This window comes from Peromyscus californicus, unplaced genomic scaffold (assembly GCF_007827085.1).
Source record: "Peromyscus californicus insignis strain IS unplaced genomic scaffold, ASM782708v3 Scaffold_1__1_contigs__length_55948999, whole genome shotgun sequence".
Taxonomy (NCBI): domain Eukaryota; kingdom Metazoa; phylum Chordata; class Mammalia; order Rodentia; family Cricetidae; genus Peromyscus; species Peromyscus californicus.
The window spans coordinates 28800125-28823181 of record NW_026294492.1 but is presented as its reverse complement, the minus strand read 5'-3'; the positions used below and the strand labels follow the sequence as shown (position 1 = coordinate 28823181).

The 23057-nt window shown below is 41.8% G+C and overlaps 2 protein-coding genes across 5 annotated transcripts in view; one reads left to right on the top strand and one right to left on the bottom strand.

Moving 5' to 3' along the window:
- Positions 1 to 11024, top strand: part of Prkd3 (protein kinase D3) — a 74400-nt gene extending 63376 nt beyond the window's left edge. For all 3 annotated transcript variants that reach the window (XM_052746321.1, XM_052746320.1, XM_052746319.1), the window contains exons 15-19: positions 2050 to 2211; positions 3057 to 3155; positions 4665 to 4932; positions 7564 to 7649; positions 8428 to 11024. In XM_052746321.1, the coding sequence (XP_052602281.1) occupies positions 2050 to 2211; positions 3057 to 3155; positions 4665 to 4932; positions 7564 to 7649; positions 8428 to 8601 (789 nt within the window). In that variant the 3' untranslated portion in view covers positions 8602 to 11024. The remainder of the gene's footprint in view (positions 1 to 2049; positions 2212 to 3056; positions 3156 to 4664; positions 4933 to 7563; positions 7650 to 8427) is intronic.
- A 2107-nt stretch (positions 11025 to 13131) lies between these two features.
- Positions 13132 to 23055, bottom strand: Ndufaf7 (NADH:ubiquinone oxidoreductase complex assembly factor 7). 2 transcript variants are annotated; one of them, XM_052746322.1, is made up of 10 exons: positions 22940 to 23055; positions 22503 to 22666; positions 21007 to 21087; positions 19918 to 20028; positions 18639 to 18852; positions 17581 to 17639; positions 17006 to 17116; positions 14961 to 15104; positions 13845 to 14018; positions 13132 to 13427 (listed from the first exon to the last, which is right to left on the bottom strand). In XM_052746322.1, exons 1-10 carry the CDS (start codon positions 22974 to 22976, stop codon positions 13212 to 13214), a joined length of 1311 nt encoding a protein of 436 aa, XP_052602282.1. In that variant the 5' UTR covers positions 22977 to 23055; the 3' UTR covers positions 13132 to 13211. The 2 variants fall into 2 exon arrangements, with proteins under 2 accessions (XP_052602282.1, XP_052602283.1); XM_052746323.1 differs by lacking the exon at positions 22503 to 22666 and having other exon boundaries at positions 22940 to 22962.
- Between the last annotated feature and the right edge of the window lie 2 nt (positions 23056 to 23057).

The following is a 23057-nucleotide window of genomic DNA, read 5'->3' as shown; positions in this document are numbered from 1 at the left end:
CACACACCTTTAATCCCAGCACTCGGGAGGCAGAGGCAGGTGGATCTCTTTGAGTTCGAGGCCAGCCTGTTCTACAGAGTGAGTTCCAGGAAAGGCGCAAAGCTACACAGAGAAACCCTGTCTTGAAACAATAAAAAAAAAAAGGAATCTCGAAACAAAAAAAAAAAGGAAACACCCGTGTAATAGTCAGTGCTCTCAGCCCTCCGTCTGCTTGTGTGTGAAATTAAGATAGCCTGTTGTACTTAGGCTTTCTTGAAGGAAAGAGTGTTTAAGCAAATGACCAAAGATCTATTTCTGACGTTGTCATCACTGGTAAGTAACGTTCACTTTGTGTTTTCAGAGGAATGATAATCAAAGTTTCTGGTCAGTTGGTACCTAAGCTCATCTCAAGCCCTGCTTCCAACAAAGCTAACTTTAGGTAGAATATTAGTAGCATTTGCATAAGCTCGGTATGAGAGTGTGTTGTTGATGTCTTTTCCTATTTAATTTTGAAATCTTGCTGTCCAACTAATATGTAAAACAATAAAAATAAGGATCTATATCTATGGATTGATTTCACTTTGACTTTGATGACAAACAGTATTGAATTTAGGAATTTTCATTTAACACACATAGTGAATTCTGGTTGTTTATAGCAATGTTACATATTAGGTGATCTTAGGATGTCTCCAGATACACTGCCTTCATATAAACTTATTTATTTGGGAGAAGGATTTTGTGTGTGTGTGTGTGTGTGTGTGTGTGTGTGTGTGTGTGTGTGTGTGTGTATATGTATGTGTGTCCCCAAAATTGTGGCTTTAGGTCTTTCTTGGCAGTGTGTAAATTTAACAAAATCTATATGTATATGTATATGTAGTTTAAAGATGAACTTTAATATTCTTTGAATGTAAGATAGAGTATAATGTGAACTTATACCACAAATACTTTGTAAAACAAAATTTTCAAATCGTACTTTATTTACTGAAATTGGTTCTATAAGATTTAGTCAGTGAGCATTTCACATAAATTTTTCACATGGATTGAAGGAATCCCTATTATAATTATACTGTAGCCACCTTTCCATATGTACCCTGTGACACAAACACACACACACGCACACACACACACACACACACACACACACACACACACACACACACACACACACAAATAAACGTGTATAAAAAGAATGGCTAAGAAAGGCAGAAGAAATTTATAAATATTAAAAATGGGATTAATAAAGAAAATACTACAGTAAATCCAGGTGTCGATTCTGTGTGTGTGAGGTAGGTGGGTATGTAAAAGTAAAGTAGCCAGCCTAAGCTGTTTATTTAAAATACAAAGACATTCTTGTTGAAAAGAAGACATTGAAAACAGTCCACAATTGGGGAAAATACCTGAGTCTTGTTGTAGTTTTTATTTTATATGCTTTTAGTTTATTTTCTAAGTTTTTTATTCATTATTATTGCATGCAGATTTATAAATACAATCTGCCGGTTTCATGTGTATGTGTGTTTACATATGTGTGTTTAGGGCTCACTGCTTGGGATTGGCTCTATCGGGCTCATCCCTGTGGCAGACTGATTCTCTCTCTCCCAGCAGTCATTATTTGTCTGGAGCTCTCCATGTAGGGGTGGGGCCCTCTGAGATTGCTCTCATACGTGTTGGCCTGTCACCCAGTAGAGTCATTTTGCGGGTCTTGTTTAGACAACCATATTACTGAAATTCCGTGGATGCAGCTTCCCTGTCCTATGTAGAAGAAACTATCTTGCAACAGGCTTCCTGGTCTTCTGGCCCTCCACAGTCTTCTGAGCCTCCAGTATAGGGTTGGGTGTGGGTGTGTCATTTGGTGTTGGGTACTCCACGGTCTCTGCATTTGGGCCAGTTGTGCCTTTCTGTAATGGTCTCCGTCTAATGCAAGAAGGAGCTTCTTCGAGGAGGGTGAGAGTAAACTGTTTCTCTCTCTGTTGTGTATATTCATGTAATCATCGCAGTATTTTAGGTGGTTTCATGGTAAGATTAGTTCTCTACTAAAGCTGATCATCCAAACACCCTGCCACTTCCCTTCAGAATCTACACCACCCTGGGATTGTAAATCTGGAGTGTATGTTTGAAACCCCAGAACGAGTCTTCGTAGTGATGGAAAAGCTTCATGGAGATATGTTGGAGATGATTCTGTCCAGTGAAAAAAGTCGACTTCCAGAACGAATTACTAAATTCATGGTCACACAGGTATTTAGCTCTACCTTAAAGCCAGTGAAACTAAGAATTAAATGGCACTATGTGTACATATTGGGAGATTAAGGATTAGTAGTCATAATAAAAGTGAACAGTAGTACTTTTAGCTACATCTTGATTAAATATAATGGAGTTTTGAAATTATCATACAATTCACGAAGTCATATTGGAGTTTAGCTGATTTCTAGGCATTTCAAAAAAGCCCTTTACAGGGGTAGACTCACTTTTAAATTATATTGTTCTGTGTATGAGTGTTTTGCCTGTATGTATGTATGTGTGTGCAGTATGTGTGTGTGTGTGTGTGTGTGTGTGTGTGTGTGTGTGGTGCCTTTGGAGGTCAGGAGGGCATCAGATCATATGGATCTGGAGTTACAAACAGCTGTGAGCTGCCATGCTTGTCTTGGGCTAGCACATACAGTAGTGGGTTCATTGCAGCTGTGCGCTGCCATGCTTGTCTTGGGCTAGCACGTACAGTAGTGGGTTCACTACAGCTGTGAGCTGCCATGCTTGTCTTGGGCTAGCACGTACAGCAGTGGGTTCATTGCGGCTGGGAGCTGCCATGCTGGTCTTGGGCTAGCACGTACAGCAGTGGGTTCATTGCGGCTGGGAGCTGCCATGCTTGTCTTGGGCTAGCACGTACAGCAGTGGGTTCATTGCGGCTGGGAGCTGCCATGGTCTTGGGCTAGCACGTCCAGCAGTGGGTTCATTGCAGCTGGGAGCTGCCATGCTGGTCTTGGGCTAGCACGTACAGCAGTGGGTCATTGCGGCCTTTTCACGCCTGCTTGCCGCTCTGCTCTGACTGCTGTCAGTCGCTCCTCTCACAGCCTCTGTCCTGACAGATACTCGTCGCCTTGAGGAATCTCCACTTTAAGAACATTGTGCACTGTGATCTAAAGCCCGAAAATGTGCTGCTTGCATCAGCAGAGCCGTTTCCTCAGGTGAGACCTTCTCCAGAACCTGATGAAGAACTATTTGGAGTTAGTGACACTTACAAAATACCCTCCTAATACAAAACAGAGCACCAAGTATGGCCCGCTGTAGTCTGTAACTGCCAGTTTGAATCGGTAGCTGCATCATTTAAAGTCAGGCTTTATTACTGTATTGCTCTTGCCCGTCAAAACATTTTTAGACATAAATAGGTCTGAAGAAATCAAATTTGGGGCTTTTTTCGGGGGTGGGTTCCAATTATGTATAAATGTCTCCCAACCACACACTTAAGATCTGTGCACTTCAAATATCTGAGTAGAAGGGTCACCAAATTCAGTTGCGATGCAGTAAATATTATTCATGATGCATGTATCATATGACATGTACTAGAAACAGCCAGCAGCATTTGAATGTGCCCCCCCCTGTGTCCTCCAGGACCTGTTTGCACTGTGCTCTTGCAGACATCAGATCCCTTCTCTCTCAGTTGACGGTAATGCTTTTCCTAAGTCATGTGTCAGTCATGGCATTTCCTCTGGGAAGTACTTGACATTTGCCTCTTCGGGATGGCTGCAGTCAGTAATCACCAGAATCTAACCTCATCTACAATGTGTCCTGAGCTCTGCCAAGCCCATCATACTTACAGAACACTTCCTGAGGAGAACATGGTGATGGTCGTGGGCACCTTCCCACATAACCTCATTCAGCTCTGAACCAACTGGAGTCTGTAGTTCCATCAGCGTAGAGAGCACTCACTCCTCAGAGCCTTCCTCCTGTCCACATTGTCATCTGTAAGCCCTGTTTTACATACCTGCCGATAGGTAGCGTCCTTGGCAACAGATATTCTTAAGACAGTGGTTCTCAACCTCCCTGATGCTGTGACCCTTTAATACAGTTCCTCATGGTGTGCTGACCCCCAGCCTTAACATTATTTTTGTTGCTACTTCACAGCTGTAATTTTGCTACTCTTACAAATTGTAATGTAAATATCTGTGCTTTCTGATAGTCTTAAGTGACCCCTGTCCAAGGATCCTTTGACCCCCAAAGGGGTCACAACCCACAGGTTGAGAACCACTGTTCTAAGATTCAGTAAAATAAAGAATGGTTCAAAATACTGTAGCTTATTTTTCATGCAGCAAAACATTTATTGAGTACTTTTATATGCCCAGACTCTGAGAGGCCACTGAGGATTCAAAACTGAAATACAATTCCTACTTACAGAGAATAGAAAAGGGATTCCCTTACAAGGGATCAAAGATCAGCACCCTCCATCCGTCTCATCAAAGCGACCAAGCTGAACCCTTGCTCTATGAGTCTGGAAGATAGAGTACAAATTGTTTTTAATGCACACTACGATAGCTCTTCCTACCATTGTAATATCAAAGAGCTGTAGTTGTAGTTGTCTGCCTCTGGGGAAATGGAATTTCAGTTTCCCTGTCTGAAACTGTTTTGTGTAGAATTAGGACCTTTGGTTAAGTGCATTGAGAATATCTAGGGACAAGTATTGCTATGTCCATTTCCAGGTGAAGTTGTGTGACTTTGGGTTTGCACGCATCATTGGTGAGAAGTCATTCCGGCGGTCAGTGGTGGGGACTCCAGCCTACTTAGCCCCCGAGGTTCTCAGGAGCAAAGGCTACAACCGTTCCCTAGACATGTGGTCAGTGGGAGTCATCGTCTACGTGAGCCTCAGCGGCACATTTCCGTTCAATGAAGATGAAGATATAAATGACCAAATCCAAAATGCTGCATTTATGTACCCACCAAATCCATGGCGAGAAATTTCCAGTGAAGGTAAAAGAGAATTACGTTTCGGTTTCGCAGATAGCCTAAAATCTTTGTGATCACAAATCACCCTGTCTCTTCATTTCCCTAATCTGTTATCAGTCTTTGAGAACTCTCCTGGTATTTATTATTTTAATTATTATTATTTACTTTTTATTTTTGAGACAGGGGCTTACTTTGTAGCTCTGGCTGGCCTAGAACTTACCATGTAGACCAGGATGGCCTTGAACTCACAGAGGTCCGTGCGCCACTATGCAAGGCCAAGTACTCCACTTTTAAAGTGTTTTCTTTGTCTCTCTTTTTCTCAGTTTTTGGTCATAGCAGTCAGCCAGGCTCCAGCAGCCTCATCCAGAAACTACTCTAGTATCTTTTACCTATGCTGCTCACTGACCTCTTCCCTGGTTCCTCGGTGACTGCGGCCCGAGCCATCTGCAGGAAAGTTATTTCATCCTCTTTGGCTTCCCTTTAACGACACTGCCGCCGTTGGTTTCTGATATGGCCCTTGGAGCACCTTTGAGCCTCACCCCCTACTTCTTATACAAAACTGATATATACTCTCTTCTAAACTCTCCGAATCTTGCTTAGGCCTTTCCTCCTGCCAACAAGGCCTCCTCCTCACTACTGCAATTCTTCAGAGACCTCCTGACTCGTGGGTCCTCCTGCCCCACCCCTCCTCCTCCAAGCTGTGTAAGGTCTACTTAGGCTAATAGTTGGACATTTTTTCTTTCTTTTTTTTTTTAAAGATTTATTTATTTATTATGTATACAGCATGTATGACTGCAGGCCAGAAGAGGGCACCAGATCTCATTACAGATGGTTGTGAGTCACCATGTGGTTGCTGGGAATTGAACTCAGGACTTCTGGAAGAGCAGTCGGTGATCTTAACCTCTGAGCCATCTCTCCAGCCCCGTGGGCATTTTTTCTTAAGTATATGTTTTGGTAATTAGTTATTCCAGTCCTCTGTACAGATTGATTAGACACTTTTCGCTCATGTGCTTTATACCTAGAATGAGCTTTTGTATCTGCAGTTCATGTTTTCCATCCTTCTGATCTTTTACCAGGAAGCTTCATGCTATAGTTTTCATGACTAGTGAAAGCTTTTTAATTTGTAATGCCTGCTTCTGTACATGTCAAGAATAAGCCAGGGCTGTTGGCAGACGCCAGTAATTCCAGTATTGTGGAGGTTTCAGAGCCTTATACAAGACCTTTTCTTGGGGAAGGAGCAGGGAGAAAGGCAGGGAAGGGGAATGAAGTTGGTCCTCTGTAGTTTACTGATGGAGTATGCCATTCTTAGGAAACAGTCCCCTCGTAGGTAGTAGTAGTGCTAAGGAATATCCCCACCCAAGTTTAGCCAGCCGTTGAATGGATAGGTCTTTTTTTAACCTTTCCAAATGTACTAGGCCAGGTGACAGTTTGATAAATACTCCACTGAAGTGGAAGGAGTGTCATGAACAACAGAAAAGACAGCAGCCTGCCGGATTCACTTTGTAACAAAAAAGCTGAAGTCCACTGGGAGATTTTGGTCTTCAAAGCTGTCACAGAGCTCTAAAGGCAGTCTGGCCCACAGACCTCTCCTGTCATTCACGTGGCCGTAGCCTAGATTCGGACTCAGCAGTTCCTTAAATGGATGCAGACAGTGAACCCAGTTGACAGGATAGACCAGGGTTGGGGGAATTTGAAACACGGAAGGCAATGAAGTACTTAGGGAAAAACCTTTGCAAGTTGGGAGTAGGCCTTCTTTATCAATATTCCAAACGTGTCATTATGTAGTCTGTGGTCAGTGTGTAGTTTTATGGTTGCCTTGATTTTGTAGTGGTTCAGTTTCTCCAAATAACTGAGTAAAATGTGCTGAGTTTTCACCAACAGTACAAAGTCACCCCCAACCTGATTGCTAAAACCTGAACTTCTGTTATTGTCGCCTCTTCCTTCTCACTGTATCTATAGAAGGAAGAGTGACTTATGCCACTTTTCAGAATGGGTCAGGGAAGAGAGAGCATTGTGGTATCGTTGGAAGAACGGTCATCTGGAATCAGACTCTGTTTTGTTCATCCTCAAATAACAGTAATGAATACTTAGCACCTGTGTGCCAAACGCAGTCTAAGACTCATATTAAACTGATTTCCTCTTCTCAACAGTTGCATTGTACAGATGAGGAAATCAAGGTACAGCGTAGTTTAGAAACAGACCTTGTCCCTGGTACCTGTCGTCAGCCTTACCCATCTGGCTTCAGTGTATTCATGTAACCTATACTCTGTTTTGCAGCCTTAACATAAGAAGTTGGTGTTCGGGCTGGAGAGATGGCTCAGAGGTTAAGAGCACTGACTGCTCCTCCTGGGGTCCTGGGTTCAATTCCCAGCAACCACATGGTGGCTCACAACCATCTGTAATGAGATCTGGTGCCCTCTTCTGGCCTGCAGACATTCATGCAGACAGAACACTGTATACATAATAAATAAATTAAAAAAAAAAAAAAAGTTGGTGTTCATACTTACTGCAGGAAGCATTTATGGGTCACTCCTCTGTGTTAAATTCTGTATAATAGAGAAGCAAAAGTTTCTCCATGCCCTCCTGCAGGCAGAATCACAGCTTTGAGTTCAGTGGGCCCTAAACTCATGTATCTAATTTTGCCTTTTCATCTAGCAATTGATTTGATAAACAACTTGCTTCAAGTGAAGATGAGAAAACGCTTCAGTGTTGACAAATCTCTTAGTCATCCTTGGCTACAGGTAAAGGGAAAAAAAGATTCTGCATCTTAGCCTCCTGTGCGTTTGTCTTCGCTAATGAAACCACTCCAAGAACAGCATGTTCAGCACACTGCTTGGGATGATCTAGGCCCTCTTTAGTCCTTACCTGTGCCATGGCTCGGGCCTCGGGAAGTTGTGCGGCCTGTCATTGAAGTCAGTATCCCGATAGGCAGTTAAGCACCCATGAGCTGAAACACTGAGCCTTTTCTAAGGACTTGGCTAGTCATGTCTTTTCTTTCCTTTTTCTTTTTTTAAAGGTTAACATGGCAACTATTCAATATGTTTTATTTTAAACATCTGCTAAAAGGTTTATGTTTGGCTTGATTCCTTCATGAGTTATTTCAGAGATTTGTCTCAACACAAAAATTCACACTTGAGAGTGAGCAGAGAAGCTGTGTAATGATTTTATAGGAAACAGGAGAGTAGACTTAGCAGTAAACAAGCACATCTCTGGGCTCACCGTTTAGTAAGTTAGCCTGTTGATAAATTCAAGCACTTGCCCCTGTTTTGAACAGTAAGTTGTATGCCTCAAGCAGCATAGAACTTCGTGATTACTATTAGCTAACCCAAAAGCCTAAGAGAATTTCCAGAAACTAGTTCCTTTCCTTTATAAAGACATTAGATTTTAAGATTTATCTTTAACATTGCTAATACACTTGGAACTTATAGGAGTTGTCAGTTGTGGCACTAAGGTTGTAAATAAAACGGGTCTGTCAGTATTTTGTCTATTTTATGGTTCATAATCATTTTCTTTCCCTAGGATTACCAGACTTGGCTTGACCTCAGAGAATTTGAAACTCGCATTGGAGAACGTTACATTACCCACGAAAGTGATGACGCTCGCTGGGAAATCCACGCGTACACACACAACCTCGAATACCCAAAGCATTTCATTATGGCCCCCAATCCAGATGATATGGAAGAAGATCCTTAATGATCAGCGAGCTAACTTCAGTACGGAAGGGTTTCATTTCATGACCAGATACTCTGCTGCCTAACTGTTGCTCTCTGCAGGCTGTCATTGCGAGGAGGCGGAGGCATGAGGAAACAGAACAACTTGGTGGCACCAATACTGTAGCTCATAACAAGTAGGTACATGAAGGGAAACTGAGTAATAAAAATCACATAAGAAAATCAGAATGAAACTTGTTAGAAATTTTTGTAGCCTAAGCAATAACTGGTTCTGTAATTTTTCTTAATCCTCACATTAGGACAATGTGAATTAGCACTTAATTTATCTCTCCTTTGCTGTCGTTACATCATTTGTTTTAAAAACCTATGACTGTCTAGTTCTTGTTTATAAGGTTGATTACTCAACAAGTTTGTAGTTAGGCAGTGACTCTGAGGCTAACAATATATGGTTTGCGGTAAGGACTTCTAATATCTGTCTACTGTTGGAGGTGTTGATCCTTCCTGGACCCCTATAAATGGAACCTGGTGGGGGCTGTATCTTTAAACATGGTCTGTATGACATAGAAGTTGTCACCTTTTCTCTGTTGCAGTAGCCACTGGGATAATTGGACAGTTGGTGTGACAAAAGTAGGTAGAGCTGGTCACCACTCAGCTCTGCCGCTCAACACATATGTTTTCAGTTGATACCATCATGGTGCAGGTTGTATGCCAGCAGTCAGTGGGCACAGCTCTGCAGCTGATCTCACATGGAGTTGAATAACTTAGAGACAAAACTAAATACAGACTCAAAGGAGAGCTGGTACAGGGTCAGTAAATGTTGCTATACAGCAAGCAGTATCTCTTCCCTCTCCCTTAGCCTTTGAGTGGGGCCTCCAAATATCTAGAATTTTTAAATTGGTGTTTGATTTTAAGCAGTTTGGGGAGGTGGTTTGAAGTCAGACATCATTGGGGTGGAAACATATTACCAGTACAGCAGATGAAGGAAGCGTAAGAATTTCTTACACTTCAGCTCCCGCAGCCAGCTTTTTATAGTAGTTCTTAATATAGGTTCAATATCCCTAACCTGTACACCAGAAAGGTTTCAGCTTTCCAGACACTGAAAGATCTGTACACTCCACTGGTTGAGCATCCCTGATTATAAATCTGAAATCCTCAAAATCTAGAAACTTTGGAGTTCTGAGGCACTTTGAGATTTTCACATTAGTGATGTTCCAATCTGTGCTTTGCCCAAAGAAAAGGGTCCAGGACCATCCTCTTGTAGGAAATACAGTAGCGTTTGTCTCTTCATCCTCACTGATCACCAAGAATAGGGTTTTTGTTGTTGTTCCTTTTCTGTGCTGAGAGCAAAGATTTGGAGTCAGAGAACCTGGGTGTGAGTCTTAGCTTCTTGGTTTTTAGATCTGCTGGGCTGGGCAGGAGACAGTTTGTCTAAGCATTTAGTTCCCCAGTCTGTAGAATGAAGAGCATAAATTGCTGCCTCTGCCTTCCTCGGTGTGGCCGTGAAGATGGGCATGTGTGAAGGTCTCCGACAGTCTGGAACTCGGTGTTGTCAGTTACACTGAGTCTGAGGTAGCAAAGGAGAACGGTCTTGTGTGTGAGTAGACCAAGACTGAGAGTGCCTTTGCAGATGAGAAAGCAGCCTCGGAATCTACCGAAAATTAAAAACATCCTTGAAGAAACAACATTACGGGCTGCCTGTGTTGTTAAGTCTTTATGCTTTAAACTGTCCTCACAGTAAGTAGCCAAGCCACATGACTATATACATTTAGGGAAGTTGAGGCACAAGGTTGGCTGCTAAAGTTCATAGAGTTTGAATATGGATTTGAACCCAGGCCTATGTCCCAAGTCCCTTTTACCCGTCCCAGCCATTGATGATGTACTGTACATCTGTAAGTATCTCCAGGAGACTTGGCACATATCTCTGTAATTGTTCTTATCCAGCAGTTGTGAAGAGTAATTTTAAGAAACTATGAATGGATTGTCCCTGTGATAGATGATGATTTCACTCCATTTCTGCAAGGTCTGCTTGACCAACATGTACAAGATGGAACAATTTCGTGTCACTCTGCAACCCACTGTGGCTTTACTGTGTGAAGTGAAAGCTTCCTGGAGTGACTGTTCGGTTGCTGTACTGCTATAATCAGGCTTTACAAGCCGTGAAATCAATTGCACTCTGTTTCGGTTGAAGGCCTGTGCTGTCTAGAGAGACCGTCAGATAGTCTGGCGCTGAGTAACTACTCCACTGTGTAACCTGAATAACCTTTTGTCCTTGTCTTAAAGCCAAGTTGTGTTTGCATAAAAAGTAACTGTTTCTTAGAGACATGTGATAATTTTCAAAGTAGTGTATAATGACACTGTTTAGTACATTTTATATTTTTTGTTACATCCCACTTTTTGTAAATATTCTTAAAACTTGATAATAAAATGTATTTCTATATCACTATACTTTCCTATGTGAAAACCTTAGCTAATCTCTAGTATAAGTTTCCCAAGAGAGTTTTATTGGCTTGTAATATTTTCCCTGGGCCTGGGTGGGTAATAGGACAGTTTTGTAAATAGAACTAATGCTGCATGAACACTGATTGTATTTAACTACCCCCCACAAAGAAAACCTTTCAAAAAGTCATTTCAGTTGCATACTGCATTTGAGAGAATTATCTAGAGGGTTCATTTATTGGAATGCAAGTGTGAAGAATAATGATAATTCAACTTTTTTCAGTGACTACTGCAGATATTCAACTATTGCAACTACCAGAAGACTTAGAAGAATTAAATGTCTAATATAAAAAATAAATTTCTAGAATTTTATGAGATAGAAGAAATAGAGATAGAATGAGATAGAAGGTTCTACCAGACTCTTCCCTCTTGATTATAAAAACTAAAAACAATTGTGTATTTGGGAGGAGCCAACTGTGGGTATTGTCATCTTTCAAATGTTTTAATCTAGTCCTTGAAAACAAAAAACAAAACAGTGGCTGTAGGAATAGAATTACATAGAACAGAGCAGTTAGGAATGGCCTAAGGCTGCACAGCACCTAAATACTAAGACATCGGGGCTGGGGAGATGGCTTGGAAGGTGAGCGCCTGCTGCACAAACAGAGGGCCTCAGATTGGATCCCCGGCACACACACACAGCCAGGCACCACAGCGTGCCCGGAACCCCAGTAAGACATTGCCAGGGAAGGGCAGAGACAAGAAAGCTTTGGCCAAATTAAAGAGCAATGAGTTCAGAGAGAGAGAGATGCTGTCTGTCTCAGCAACTAAGGTGGGGAGCCACGGAAGAAAAGACACCACTGTCAACCTCCACATGTACATACATGCAATGCCCAAAATGTGAGTACGGGGTGGGTGCTGTAGCCAAAATGTACACATCCCACACACACACATTAAATGAAGCCCCAGTCATTCTTTTCTGTATAGACTAAGATACAGAATGTTAACACTATTCTTAGTTGAGCTGCAGGAATAAAAAGTGACACACCACTCTGCCAGTGAATCTCCAGTCCAGTTCAACCATGAGGTCAGAATGGCCAACACTGTTCCCTCTGACCTCAGAGAGTTGTGTTGCTGGTAAATACTTCCCACGACAACCTATTTACAATAGTAATATAAAAGTTCTATGGACCAAACTGGTGACAGCGTATTACAGAACTGAAATTTATCTTTATCTGGGAATACAGCAGAATGAACTCGGCTTAGGAAATTGTCCCTGGCTGGTCTGTATTGTTCTCAACTCTCATTTCAGTACAAGTCAGATTGCTGCAGAGTTGTTTTTTTTTTTGTTATTTTTTTAACTATGGTTTTTATTACTTCTTTACAATTTTAGAATGAATCTTTACTTAAATCCACAGAAGCATGTGTAAACCTTCTGATCCCTGCTTCCAGATTGGGGAATTCACTGCTGATTCCCTGACAGCTGATCAGTCCTTCATCTCTTCTCAGCCTGTGCACACCGAGAACAGAAAACTAAAAGTCATGCTAGCATATTCATTTAATGATCTCCTTCAGCAAAACCAGGATCATAACTGTAGAAACTCACGTCTGACTTCTATTTACTAAACCTTAGAGATTCTTCTATCAGAGTATATGGCTTTTCCCTTTTTTAAAAATAATATCCAGAGCTGTTGACTCAGATCCCTGGAAATAGCCATTTACCGTATTTGCAGTTTCCAACAAACCAACCAGTGCTCATATGTGTTTTTAAAAAGTAAACAGAGGCCGGGTGATGGTGGCGCACGCCTTTAATCCCAGCACTCGGGAGGCAGAGCCAGGCGGATCTCTGTGAGTTCGAGGCCAGCCTGGGCTACAGAGTGAGTTGCAGGAAAGGCGCAAAGTTGCACAGAGAAACCCTGTCTCGGGAAAAAAAAAAAGTAAATAGAAATACAACAACTAGCTTGACTAAAGGAATATCACAGTAAACTACCTCACTAGGTTAAAAACAATTATACCAAGAGTTAGTTACATATAGCCTTGAACATCCAACTATTTTGATTGTATTTTATATAAAAGGCTATGTTTATTGACTGCAAAGAGACAAGTTTGAACACTGTCATTACCTTCAATATACAAAATGAGTTTCTTTTATTTTGATTTTTAAAGCACACTGAAGAATAAACAGTCCAAGCTGAAATATCACTGCCAAACAAGGTCATCAAACCCAGCTACAGATGATGCAGGGGTCTTTGACTGACGGGCATTCCTTTCTTGACTTGCACCATGAAGTCTCTGATGAGGTAGCAAGGCAAAGAAGTTGAATCTTTCTCCCATCTTCTGAGGGTTCATTAACATGTCATACCCCTGAAGTAACTGCCGCTTCATGGATGGCTCATCTGCTTTATCTAAAAGAACCTGAAGGGGGAAAGGTCTTTAAGAAAAGTCACTGGAAGAAAGAAATCCCTGCGGCAGCACTAACAGTGACTTCAGTGACCCAGTACAGCAGTGCCCCAAAGGTGATCACAGTGTTATAACTAGGTTGCTATGGCCCAAACATATACATCTGCATCTTCAGCAGATACCCTGGGTGATTTGCCCTGTAAGAACATTTAAGTATCCTCGGAAGAGGAGTTACAAAATTCATACCCATGAACATGGTTTTCTTGGGAGCCTCAGCCTCATATAGAAACTTAACAAGCTGTGCCACATCCCAGCTCTTAGCCCTGCAAAGACTGCACCAGGGCCTGCCACTACAACAGCATTAAGTCAGTAGAGGTTCTTTAAATAATTCTTTACATGAAGATCTTTAATGGTAGTGAGATAAACCATTACCTTCAGCCGGACATCAATGCCCATGTTTTTTAAAAATGTTTGTTGCTCTACTGGACCCAGAGAGGCTACTTTTCCTTGTACCATTCTGCGCAGGTAACTGAAGTCCACGTCAGCTGTCAGATCTGCGGTTCCAGGAGCAGTTAAGACATCATGAAGCTGGTGTCCACAAAACCCCTTGAATACGAAGAGTAGTTTTGTCTATCTTAGTTAATATTATCGAGATTAAAGAAAGGATATGATACTAATATATTGTTTACATTGTCAATGTTAAAAAGAAAAGTATGGCCTAAATCTGTGATTTAAACTCTAGGCAATGATATCCTTTCTCCAAACAAGGTGATACATGAAAAACTCAATAGAAAATACAAAGTTGGAATCCTGAAGATGTTACCTTTAACTTAAAGCTGTTTAACAATCCCATTAGTACCATGGCAAGTTCCAGTAACCAGAACCTAGGTAGTAGTTTACAAAACTTACCTGTCAATCACAGTGTCAAAACCACCTGAGAATATGGGAGTGTGCTCCATTCAGGCCTGCTCTACTATAATCCTGGAAGGAGGCTAGAGGGTATCATTTTTAATATGTTCTCCCAGCTAAGAATTCTTAACAATAATGAAGTCAGAAATGAAGAACCACTGATCTAGAAAATGAGTAATAGCCTTTAGTTAAATATATTTCTATTAAAGAATATTCAACGTATTTCGACATACTGTCATATTTAAAGAACATTTAGAAAGAATGTTTAGAAAGGGTAAAGGATAATACCTGAGAAGAAAAAGATGTTAAAAGAGTTTGATCACAATGACTAGGTTAAATGTGCAAAGTAACTTTCTTTTTTTTTTAAATGAAGGCGGAGCTGAAACATGAAGAAAATCTTTCCCAAAATGTATGTTATTCCAAAGTTTCCTAGGCTCTATGCATATTTAGGCTTTTCACTTAAGGAAGAATGACTGTAAGATTCAGAATTATGAGTAATGATAACAGCATCACTAACATTAATTCTAAAATGAATACAACAAAGTTAGACACCATAAAAACCAAGCTAAGGCAGCTCCTCGGTGAACTTCAGATCTAGCAATGAAGTTCTGATAAAGCATGCCCCTGTGTGGTACGTACTCTGAAGGTGTCTGTCTTTGTCCCATCGTGACCGTAATCGGCAATCAGAGCAGCACCTCCGGTTGATGCAATGCGTTGAGAAAGTTCCTGTATAATAATCCCAGCGTCGGGACACACTTCCACATGGTCCCTTCTTTCATCATGCTGGTGAGGGAATCACAGGACATCACTTGAAAGAACGGCTGCTTCCTTAGAGTTTTTCACATTTCTACAAGTTCAACATTTCTTAGTTATAATGAATTTGACGTGAATATGGTCTAGACAGTGTCTCAGATGGCATCCCTCTCATTGTACAGAACATGGTTCTTTCATGCTGGACAATTTAAGTTTGTACAGACTTCAATATTTTATATTTTTTAAAAGGCATAAGTACTCTGAACCTCCCTTATGGTCAAGCACAGTATCGTTTTATTATAAAAGCACTTTCCTATATTAATATGTGAAAACATAGTTCACTGGGTTGTATGCATAAGGAAATGCCACCTAACATTAACAGGGACTCAAAAGATACGGTCAAAAGTACCACTTAGAATCCGATTAAATCGGATTCAGCCCTGTGTTGCCCTCTGTGAAGGCAGAAAGCATACCCAGTGGTGTCCTGCATCTACAAGCATCAGCTTACGAACTAGTGATGATCCTGTGAAATTTTGTTATCATCTTCACTATGGAAACCCACCATTGTTTACTCCCTCCTGATACCCTGAAAACAGTAATGACCCACAGTGATGTCTCTGCCTATGATGGGGCAGGCACAAGAGATGTCGAGTCACAGACTTAGTGTAGGATTAGACCTACTGCTCAATGGGAGATGAGATTTTTGTCTGTGTTCTGATAAAACATACTCTGGGTCTACAGTGCAGATTCAGTAAAATTCAGTAACAAATGTTCAGCCCTAATGATATTAAAGAAACAAGTGTAGCTACGAAAATCACAAAGCCAGCCTCTTCAGACATCTGCCAGCAAGCCTCAGGTAACCCTGCTGATACCCATACCACCTCAGACTGATCTTCATGACAGATGGCATCCCATGGCCCTATTCAAATGAAAGGAGTCCCAACCCTCTCTGGAGAATGCTAGTCAAGTCAAGAAACTACTCCCAGGGACAGGGTGACTTCAGGGAGGAGGTGGCACTTTGGCAGCTTATAAGTATGTTTGTCATTTAGGCAGAATTACATAGAATATGAAAAACTGCCCACAAGTATTTAGTCTGATGTTACAACTTAGAGTTTGTGAAAAAAATGAGTAGGTATGTTTTTAAAAACTTGTTTTTAAAACTTTAGACAATTCTTAGGAGCCAGAAAGTAAAAACATTTTTCTGGGGTAGAGAAGAGGGAATAAAAAGGTACTGTGAAGCTCAGATATTCCTGAGAAGAATGTGCTGTTTGGGGACCTTTAAAGAGCCCTGGGGCCAAAGGGATGGCTAAGCAGTTAAGAGCACTGGATGGTCTTCCAGAGGACCTCGGTGTGATTCCCAGCACCCACATGGCAGCCAACAACCATCTATAGTTCCCATTCGGTGGGAACCAACACCCTCATACAGATATGCAGGAGAAACACCATATAGAAAGTAAATGTATTTAAAAAGTTGTGCACAGTCCAAAGATAGAAAGCTCTGGGAACCATTCCTTAAGGGCAACAGAAAGCAGCAGTTAATCCATCCACAGTGTGGGATCTAAGGTGGGTCTGGGTTCACATGTGACCGAGTCGCTGTGCTCTTGCCCAGGGATGACAGTAAAATGTTCCCAATGAGAACATACAGAGCAAACCTTGATGCTCAGTGAGTCAGCTGTTACTATACCACCCTGCCTTCAGATAGGGAATCTTCTCTATAAAGTGATCACATGGCATCACTTATTATCAGAGGCACTTGGCTGAGTAAATGACTTTAGCCCACCCTCCTGATTCTAGGTCTGGACTGCCATTGGGACAGTTACGACAAGGCATTCACATGCCACCAGCACTCCCACTGAGAAAAAGCCAAAATGACAGCTAAGGAAACAGGCTAGACCACTCTGCAGCGACCAAAGAAAAACTCAAATCCATACTTGTATGAAGGCTTCTGCTGGCGTCGCACAAGGCGCCAAGACGAACCTCAGTTTATCAGAAACTTGGGGGTCGATATCAACAAGCACTTCTCTCCATCCTTGTGGTGTTTTCTAGACAGAATACATAAAAAACAAGTATTTGCAAGCTCTTAAAGCGTGATGTTCTAAAGAAGCCGTGACAAACAGAGCTGTAGAAGGAAGCAAGCTGGGCTGCACAGGAAGGCAAACTCAGCGTGAGCAAGCGAGCGAGTGATCTGTGACAAAGGACTACATTACGTGCAGCTTCCTCTTAGCCTCAGAAGTTGCCACAGGTGGAGCTGAAAGGCTGGCCCAAATAAATCCTCATGACACAGCCATTCACCACTGTATGCTCTCTTGTGTCTTCATCCCAAAACTAAGAATTCATAGTAATTTTCCCAGGAGAATAAAGATTCTGGATCATATTTCATCTTTGGTTCTCAATCACATTTATGAAAATCCCCCACAGTACTAACTTGAGCAAGCAGTGGGTGAGCACTATCAGTTCGCTAGTTCACAGCTCTGGCTAATCATAAACATGACTTTCCCATCAATACCTGAAATTTATGCACGGGAAGAACATCAAAAAACTCGTGTGCGAGATAAAAGCTGTATCCTATTTTAAAATAAAAGAAAAAGTCAGTGATTCAGCAGTTCAAGACAATTCTACTGAACATTAGCCATAAAAAAGAAAGTGCCCAATTCTTCAGCACCGGAACCTGGGATGCTTCCACTCTGTCCTTTCTATGGCAGGGCTTCTCAACCTTTCTAATACTGCGACCCTTTAATACAGTTCCTCATGGTGTGGGGGCCTCCAGCCATAACATTATTTTCTTTGCTACTTCATAACTGTAATTTTGCTACTGTTATAAATTATAATGTAAATATCTGATATGCAGGATATCTGATATGTGACCCCTGTGAAATGGTTGTTCAACCCTTAAGGGGTCGCGACCCACACGCTGAGAACCACAGCGCTATGGACAGCTTACTGTGAACAGCATTCAAAGGAACAATTACTCCTCAGTTTCCACATAATGACATGAGAACTGAAATACCCCATGACCAGCTAACTCTGCATCACTACGTTCCTAAAAACAATGAGATTCAAATGTGTTAGCTGGAAAGGAATGTGAACTTCATATAGAGTGTGAGAAAGCTAAGGCCAGAGACGGCTTTGGGTGTCTTGCTGGAGATCTTACCTCCACACTGTCAAGGACTCTAGACTAGTACGGGGCGTTCACCCCCATACCTTGCTTGCTTTGGGGCAAGTGAAGGTTTTTCAAGAAATTGATGACCAAACCCGTCTACTACCTCTTTCTTCAGTCCATGCTGCTTCGGGCCATTTCATCAGTACTACCCTAGCTGAAGGGAAACACTACAGAGTTCAGAGATTTACAGTTTGGATTTGTGTTTGGTTTGCTTTCTATAAGAGGAAATGAAGAACACTGCTCCTTAATGTTCAGCAATCTTCTATTATAATGTTCTTGGCTAGAAATGGAAAAGTCAGCTATTCCCTTCCAGTGAGGGACTTGGAAGCAATAACTGTTAAACTGCAGTAGAAGGTTGGTCAGCTGTCACTGCTGTGAGGAGTGTAGTCAATGTAAAGCTATACCTTTAGGAACATCCTTCAGATCTCGGTACCAGGAGACAGGGATCCCAGACTTAGTGACACCTTTCATGTACACCAGGGATTCGGCATCTCTCTCCACAGGGAGCTTCTCTTCAGTCAGTACCTGTGCTTGAATCTCACTTAATTTCTGGCTCACCTCTACTAGGTGTATTGAAATGTCACAGGTTTTTAGCACAGACCCAAGCTGACTGAACACCTACAACAAAAAAAAAAAAAGAACACTGTGTCTTAGTTACTGTCCTATCGCTGTGACAATAGCCAAGACAACTCAGAAAAGGAAATGTTAACTCGGGGCTTGATTACAGAGAATAAGTCCATCACCACTATGGTGCGGATCATGGCAGCATGCAGGCAGACATGATGCTGGAGCGGTGACTTACATCTTATCCACGAGTTGGAGGCAGAGAGTGAGAATGGGCCTGGTGTGGGCTTTGGAAACTCAAATCCACCGCCAAGTGACACACCTGCTCTAACAAGGCCACCTCTGAATCTTCCAAAACAGTTCTACCAACTAGTGACCAAGCATTCAACTATATGAGCCTCTGGGGGCCAAACGCATCACACCCTGGCAAACACAATGTGTCAAGTAGACAGGTTTCTGACTGCTCACCACAACCATTTAGTAACATCACAAGTGTATTCAGCTTTAGAGATTTAACCCTGACCCAAGTCATTCTCCAGTAACCATACCTATTAGAGTTAATAAACATCATTTATATACAAAATAAACTGTACAACATGACTTCCTAGTAATAATTTACTATTAAAAATGAAAAGACTTGGCAGCCACACAATGTTTCAGATCAAAAAAATTTTTTAAATGTCCCAAGGAAATAAAATGTCTGGGACATGATGAAACTGTATCCTCAGAAACAAATTAAATGGCACCAGTGACTTGACTGACCCGGGGATTAAAACACATTTTCAATTTTCCCTTCGCGACACAACCATCTTTACTGTTGTGAACATAGAGGGAAAAAAAAAAATACGCACATCTTACCCATCTTTTAGCAACTCAATGGCAAAAGCATAAATGACATCACCCAAGCATCTTATATTTTCAGCCTGTACATCACCCCTCCATTTTTTAAGCTTACAGACAATAATAAGTAATGAACCGTTACATTACTCTGACATTTTATTTTAGCTGACAAATATAAGATTTAGGAAGGAGGACTGCAAACCTAGAAGATCAGTGACGTTCCCAAACTCAGCCAAAAACAGAAAGATTAACCTACATGACTTATCTTTTATTACCTACCCTCAAAATATCTCCAGTGAGGGTACCCCGACCTGGACCCAGTTCCACCAGCTGGAAAGCTGGACTTTTTCCAGAGGTCATCCATTCACTAACGAACCATATCCCTAGTAGCTATGACAAGAAAAAAAGCATGAAAGCATTATAGAATAAAACTCTACATGAATATACACTATATACCAAAAAGCAAAACATTTATAAAAAATTCTATATGTATTATTAGATAGGCATAGATACACACACACACACACACACAGAGGAATTTCACTGGGTTTGCCATGACATACACAGCATAGGAAGCTTACTATAAGATCAAATGTTGTTAAGCCCATCTCTATAAAAGGCCCCATGGCACAGATAAGCAGTCACTTACAGAAAGGTACTAGCACTTGAAAACAAAAGGACACAGGAACTACAATTAATGCCATTTCTTCTTACTCTCATGATTTACATCATTACACTGCCCTTAACTATAATTAATGTCTCTCAAACCTAGATTCCACTTCCATTTATTCACAATTCCCTATTTTCAAGTCATCAAAGGTACTTTTAGGTTAATAAATGAACCATGATTCTGTTTCTTACAGGTCTCCCAGACCCCAATGTAAGCAGGTTAAGTCATAGCTGGAAGTGCCAGAGATCATTGTGTGGTTTTTGTTTTGTTTGTTTGTTTGTTTGTTTTGTGTGTGTGTGTGTGTGTGTGTGTGTGTGTGTGTGTGTGTGTGTGTGTGTGTGTTTGGGGTTTTTTTGTTTTGTTTTCTTGTTTGTTTGTTTGTTTGTTTTGCTCTCTCCCTTTCCAATTTCATATTTTCTGTGGTTCTCCTCAAACTTTTCCTATTTTCCTTTGTCCTTCATATCTCTCCATTTCTTTTTTTACATTGAAGTCTGGGTTTTTTCAAATGTCCTCTCTACCATTCCCTCTAAAAATGTTAAATATCTGATGAATCTCACATACACATACACACACACACACACACACACACACACACACACACACACACACCCATAAAACACTATGGCAGACTAGCATAGCTTATGCTCTCAGGTATTTATGGCATTCATTCCTTTTACAGTCTACATGTTGGGTATTACCTCCCCAAAGATTTGACTTATTTCGGGTGAAGTAATGAAGTCTCCTTTTTCCCCTAGCATATCATGATGCACATAATATCCCTGAGTAAAAAGAGGAAATGGGAAAGATTAATTTTCAAATAAGGCTTTTAAAGCTACTCCTCCAAGATGTTATGTAATAACACAGTGACCCAACTATTTACCAAGGTAGTTCTCTCTTCTGAAATAACCAAGAGAAAGACAGAGTCTTTATCCAAATTTTACATGGTAGTAGGCATTTCGCAAATCTCATAAAAAACCAATTACTCCTCAGGTAGAAGGGCTGGAACCATGCAAAGTTCATCTCTACATCCTGCCCTCTGCCCACACCCACAGTCCAACATAGGAGGACTCTAATCACCCCAGCCTCCTCTCCCAAATTAGTCTTGCCTGTTGGTGATACTGTTTTTGTTGTTGTTGTTTGGTTTTTTGGTTTTTGTTTTTGTTTTTTTTTTTTTGGTTTTTGGGGGTTTTTTTGTTGTTGTTTTTTGTTTTGTTTTGTTTTTGAGACAGGTTTTCTCTGTGTTGCTTTGGCGCCTTTCCTGGAACTCACTCTGTAGGCCAGGCTGGCTTCGAACTCACAGAGATCCGCCTGCCTCTGCCTCCTGAGTGCTGGGATTAAAGGCATGGTCCACCACCTCCTGGCGATACTGTTTCTTAACCATGTGCAACTTACACAAATATGTTCTGTATGAAAAATCCGTCTGTGTGTGTGTGTGACAAATCTATCCAATTACATGCCAGTGACTTACGTACTTTTTATATGATAAATGTATCTCGATAAAAAGATGGGTTTTCTTTTGTTTCATTGGCCTTGCTTGTCTACTTCCATGCCAATGCAAAGTCTCCCTTTCTTCCCTTTTTAGTTCTCTCCCTGGCATCCTTATCAGTTCAATCTACTCAAATGCCATCTTCACTGACCTCTCTCACCTAAGACTTCCAACCCAAAACTAAACTCAGTGCTTTTTTTTTTTAATATATCTATCATTACTTTGATTAGAAGGTTTAATCATTTGAGGAGAAGACCGTGTATTACTATCTTCATATCCCAAGTTTGACCATAACGCTTAACTTTCAAGAAAGATTCAATGTCTCTCAATCAAAGCTTCTTACAGCCAGGCAGGTGGAGATCACCAAGATTCCCAGCACTCAGGAGAGAAAACAAAGACCCTGCAAGTTCAAGGCCAACCTCCTATATACAGAGTTCCCTTCCAGCAGGGAAATGCACAACCCAGTTAGAAAACCATCTGCCCTTTAACTCACGAAATTCCAACTACAGTCGGCCACACCTAAACACCACAGAAATTTGCCCTGACCTCTTTATTGGCACTGCCCTTGAATCAACGCAGCCTGATAACTGACAGATTAAAAACTACATCCCAAGGACTTCGGAGAGCCGCTCATCATCTGCGGGCTCTCGGGACCTTCGGGCTCCTCTGTGTACACACCCTTCGTGGCTCGCGCTCCCCTGTGTTTACCTTGGCTGGGTTGGTCAAAACCTCCTTCATGTACTCGGCCACAGTGATGGGACCTGTGGACTTTATTTTATACATAAGATGCCGCAGCATCGGCGTCACCCGGTTGCTTTCCGCCGGCTCATTCCCGGAGCTGAAGCATTTCCCTCTCCAAAGACAAGGGATGCCTGAAAAGCACGATGCAAGCACCCGCCTTAGAAATCTCCGTTTCCTTTACACGCGCAAGCCTGCCAGAGCTTGCAAGGCGCAGCCTTGCTCATCACTAACTTCGCCCCAGTGTCAGAACCCGATGCCCGGAGCCCACGACTGCCACACGGCCAAGCCTCTCCGCGGACCGGCTTCCAGTTCCAGCTCCAGCCCCAGGAAACAACCGAGGAACCAAGGAGCCGCGCCACGCGGTTTCCATGGAAATAGAATTCGGCGGCGGCGAGGACTCTTACCCGCACGGGCCACGGCACGTCTCACTAAGGCATTCATGCCCAACCACGACGGGGCCAGGCTCCGCCCTGGGGGGGGGGCGGAGAGAACGTGTATTTCCGGACACGCCCACTAAAAGGA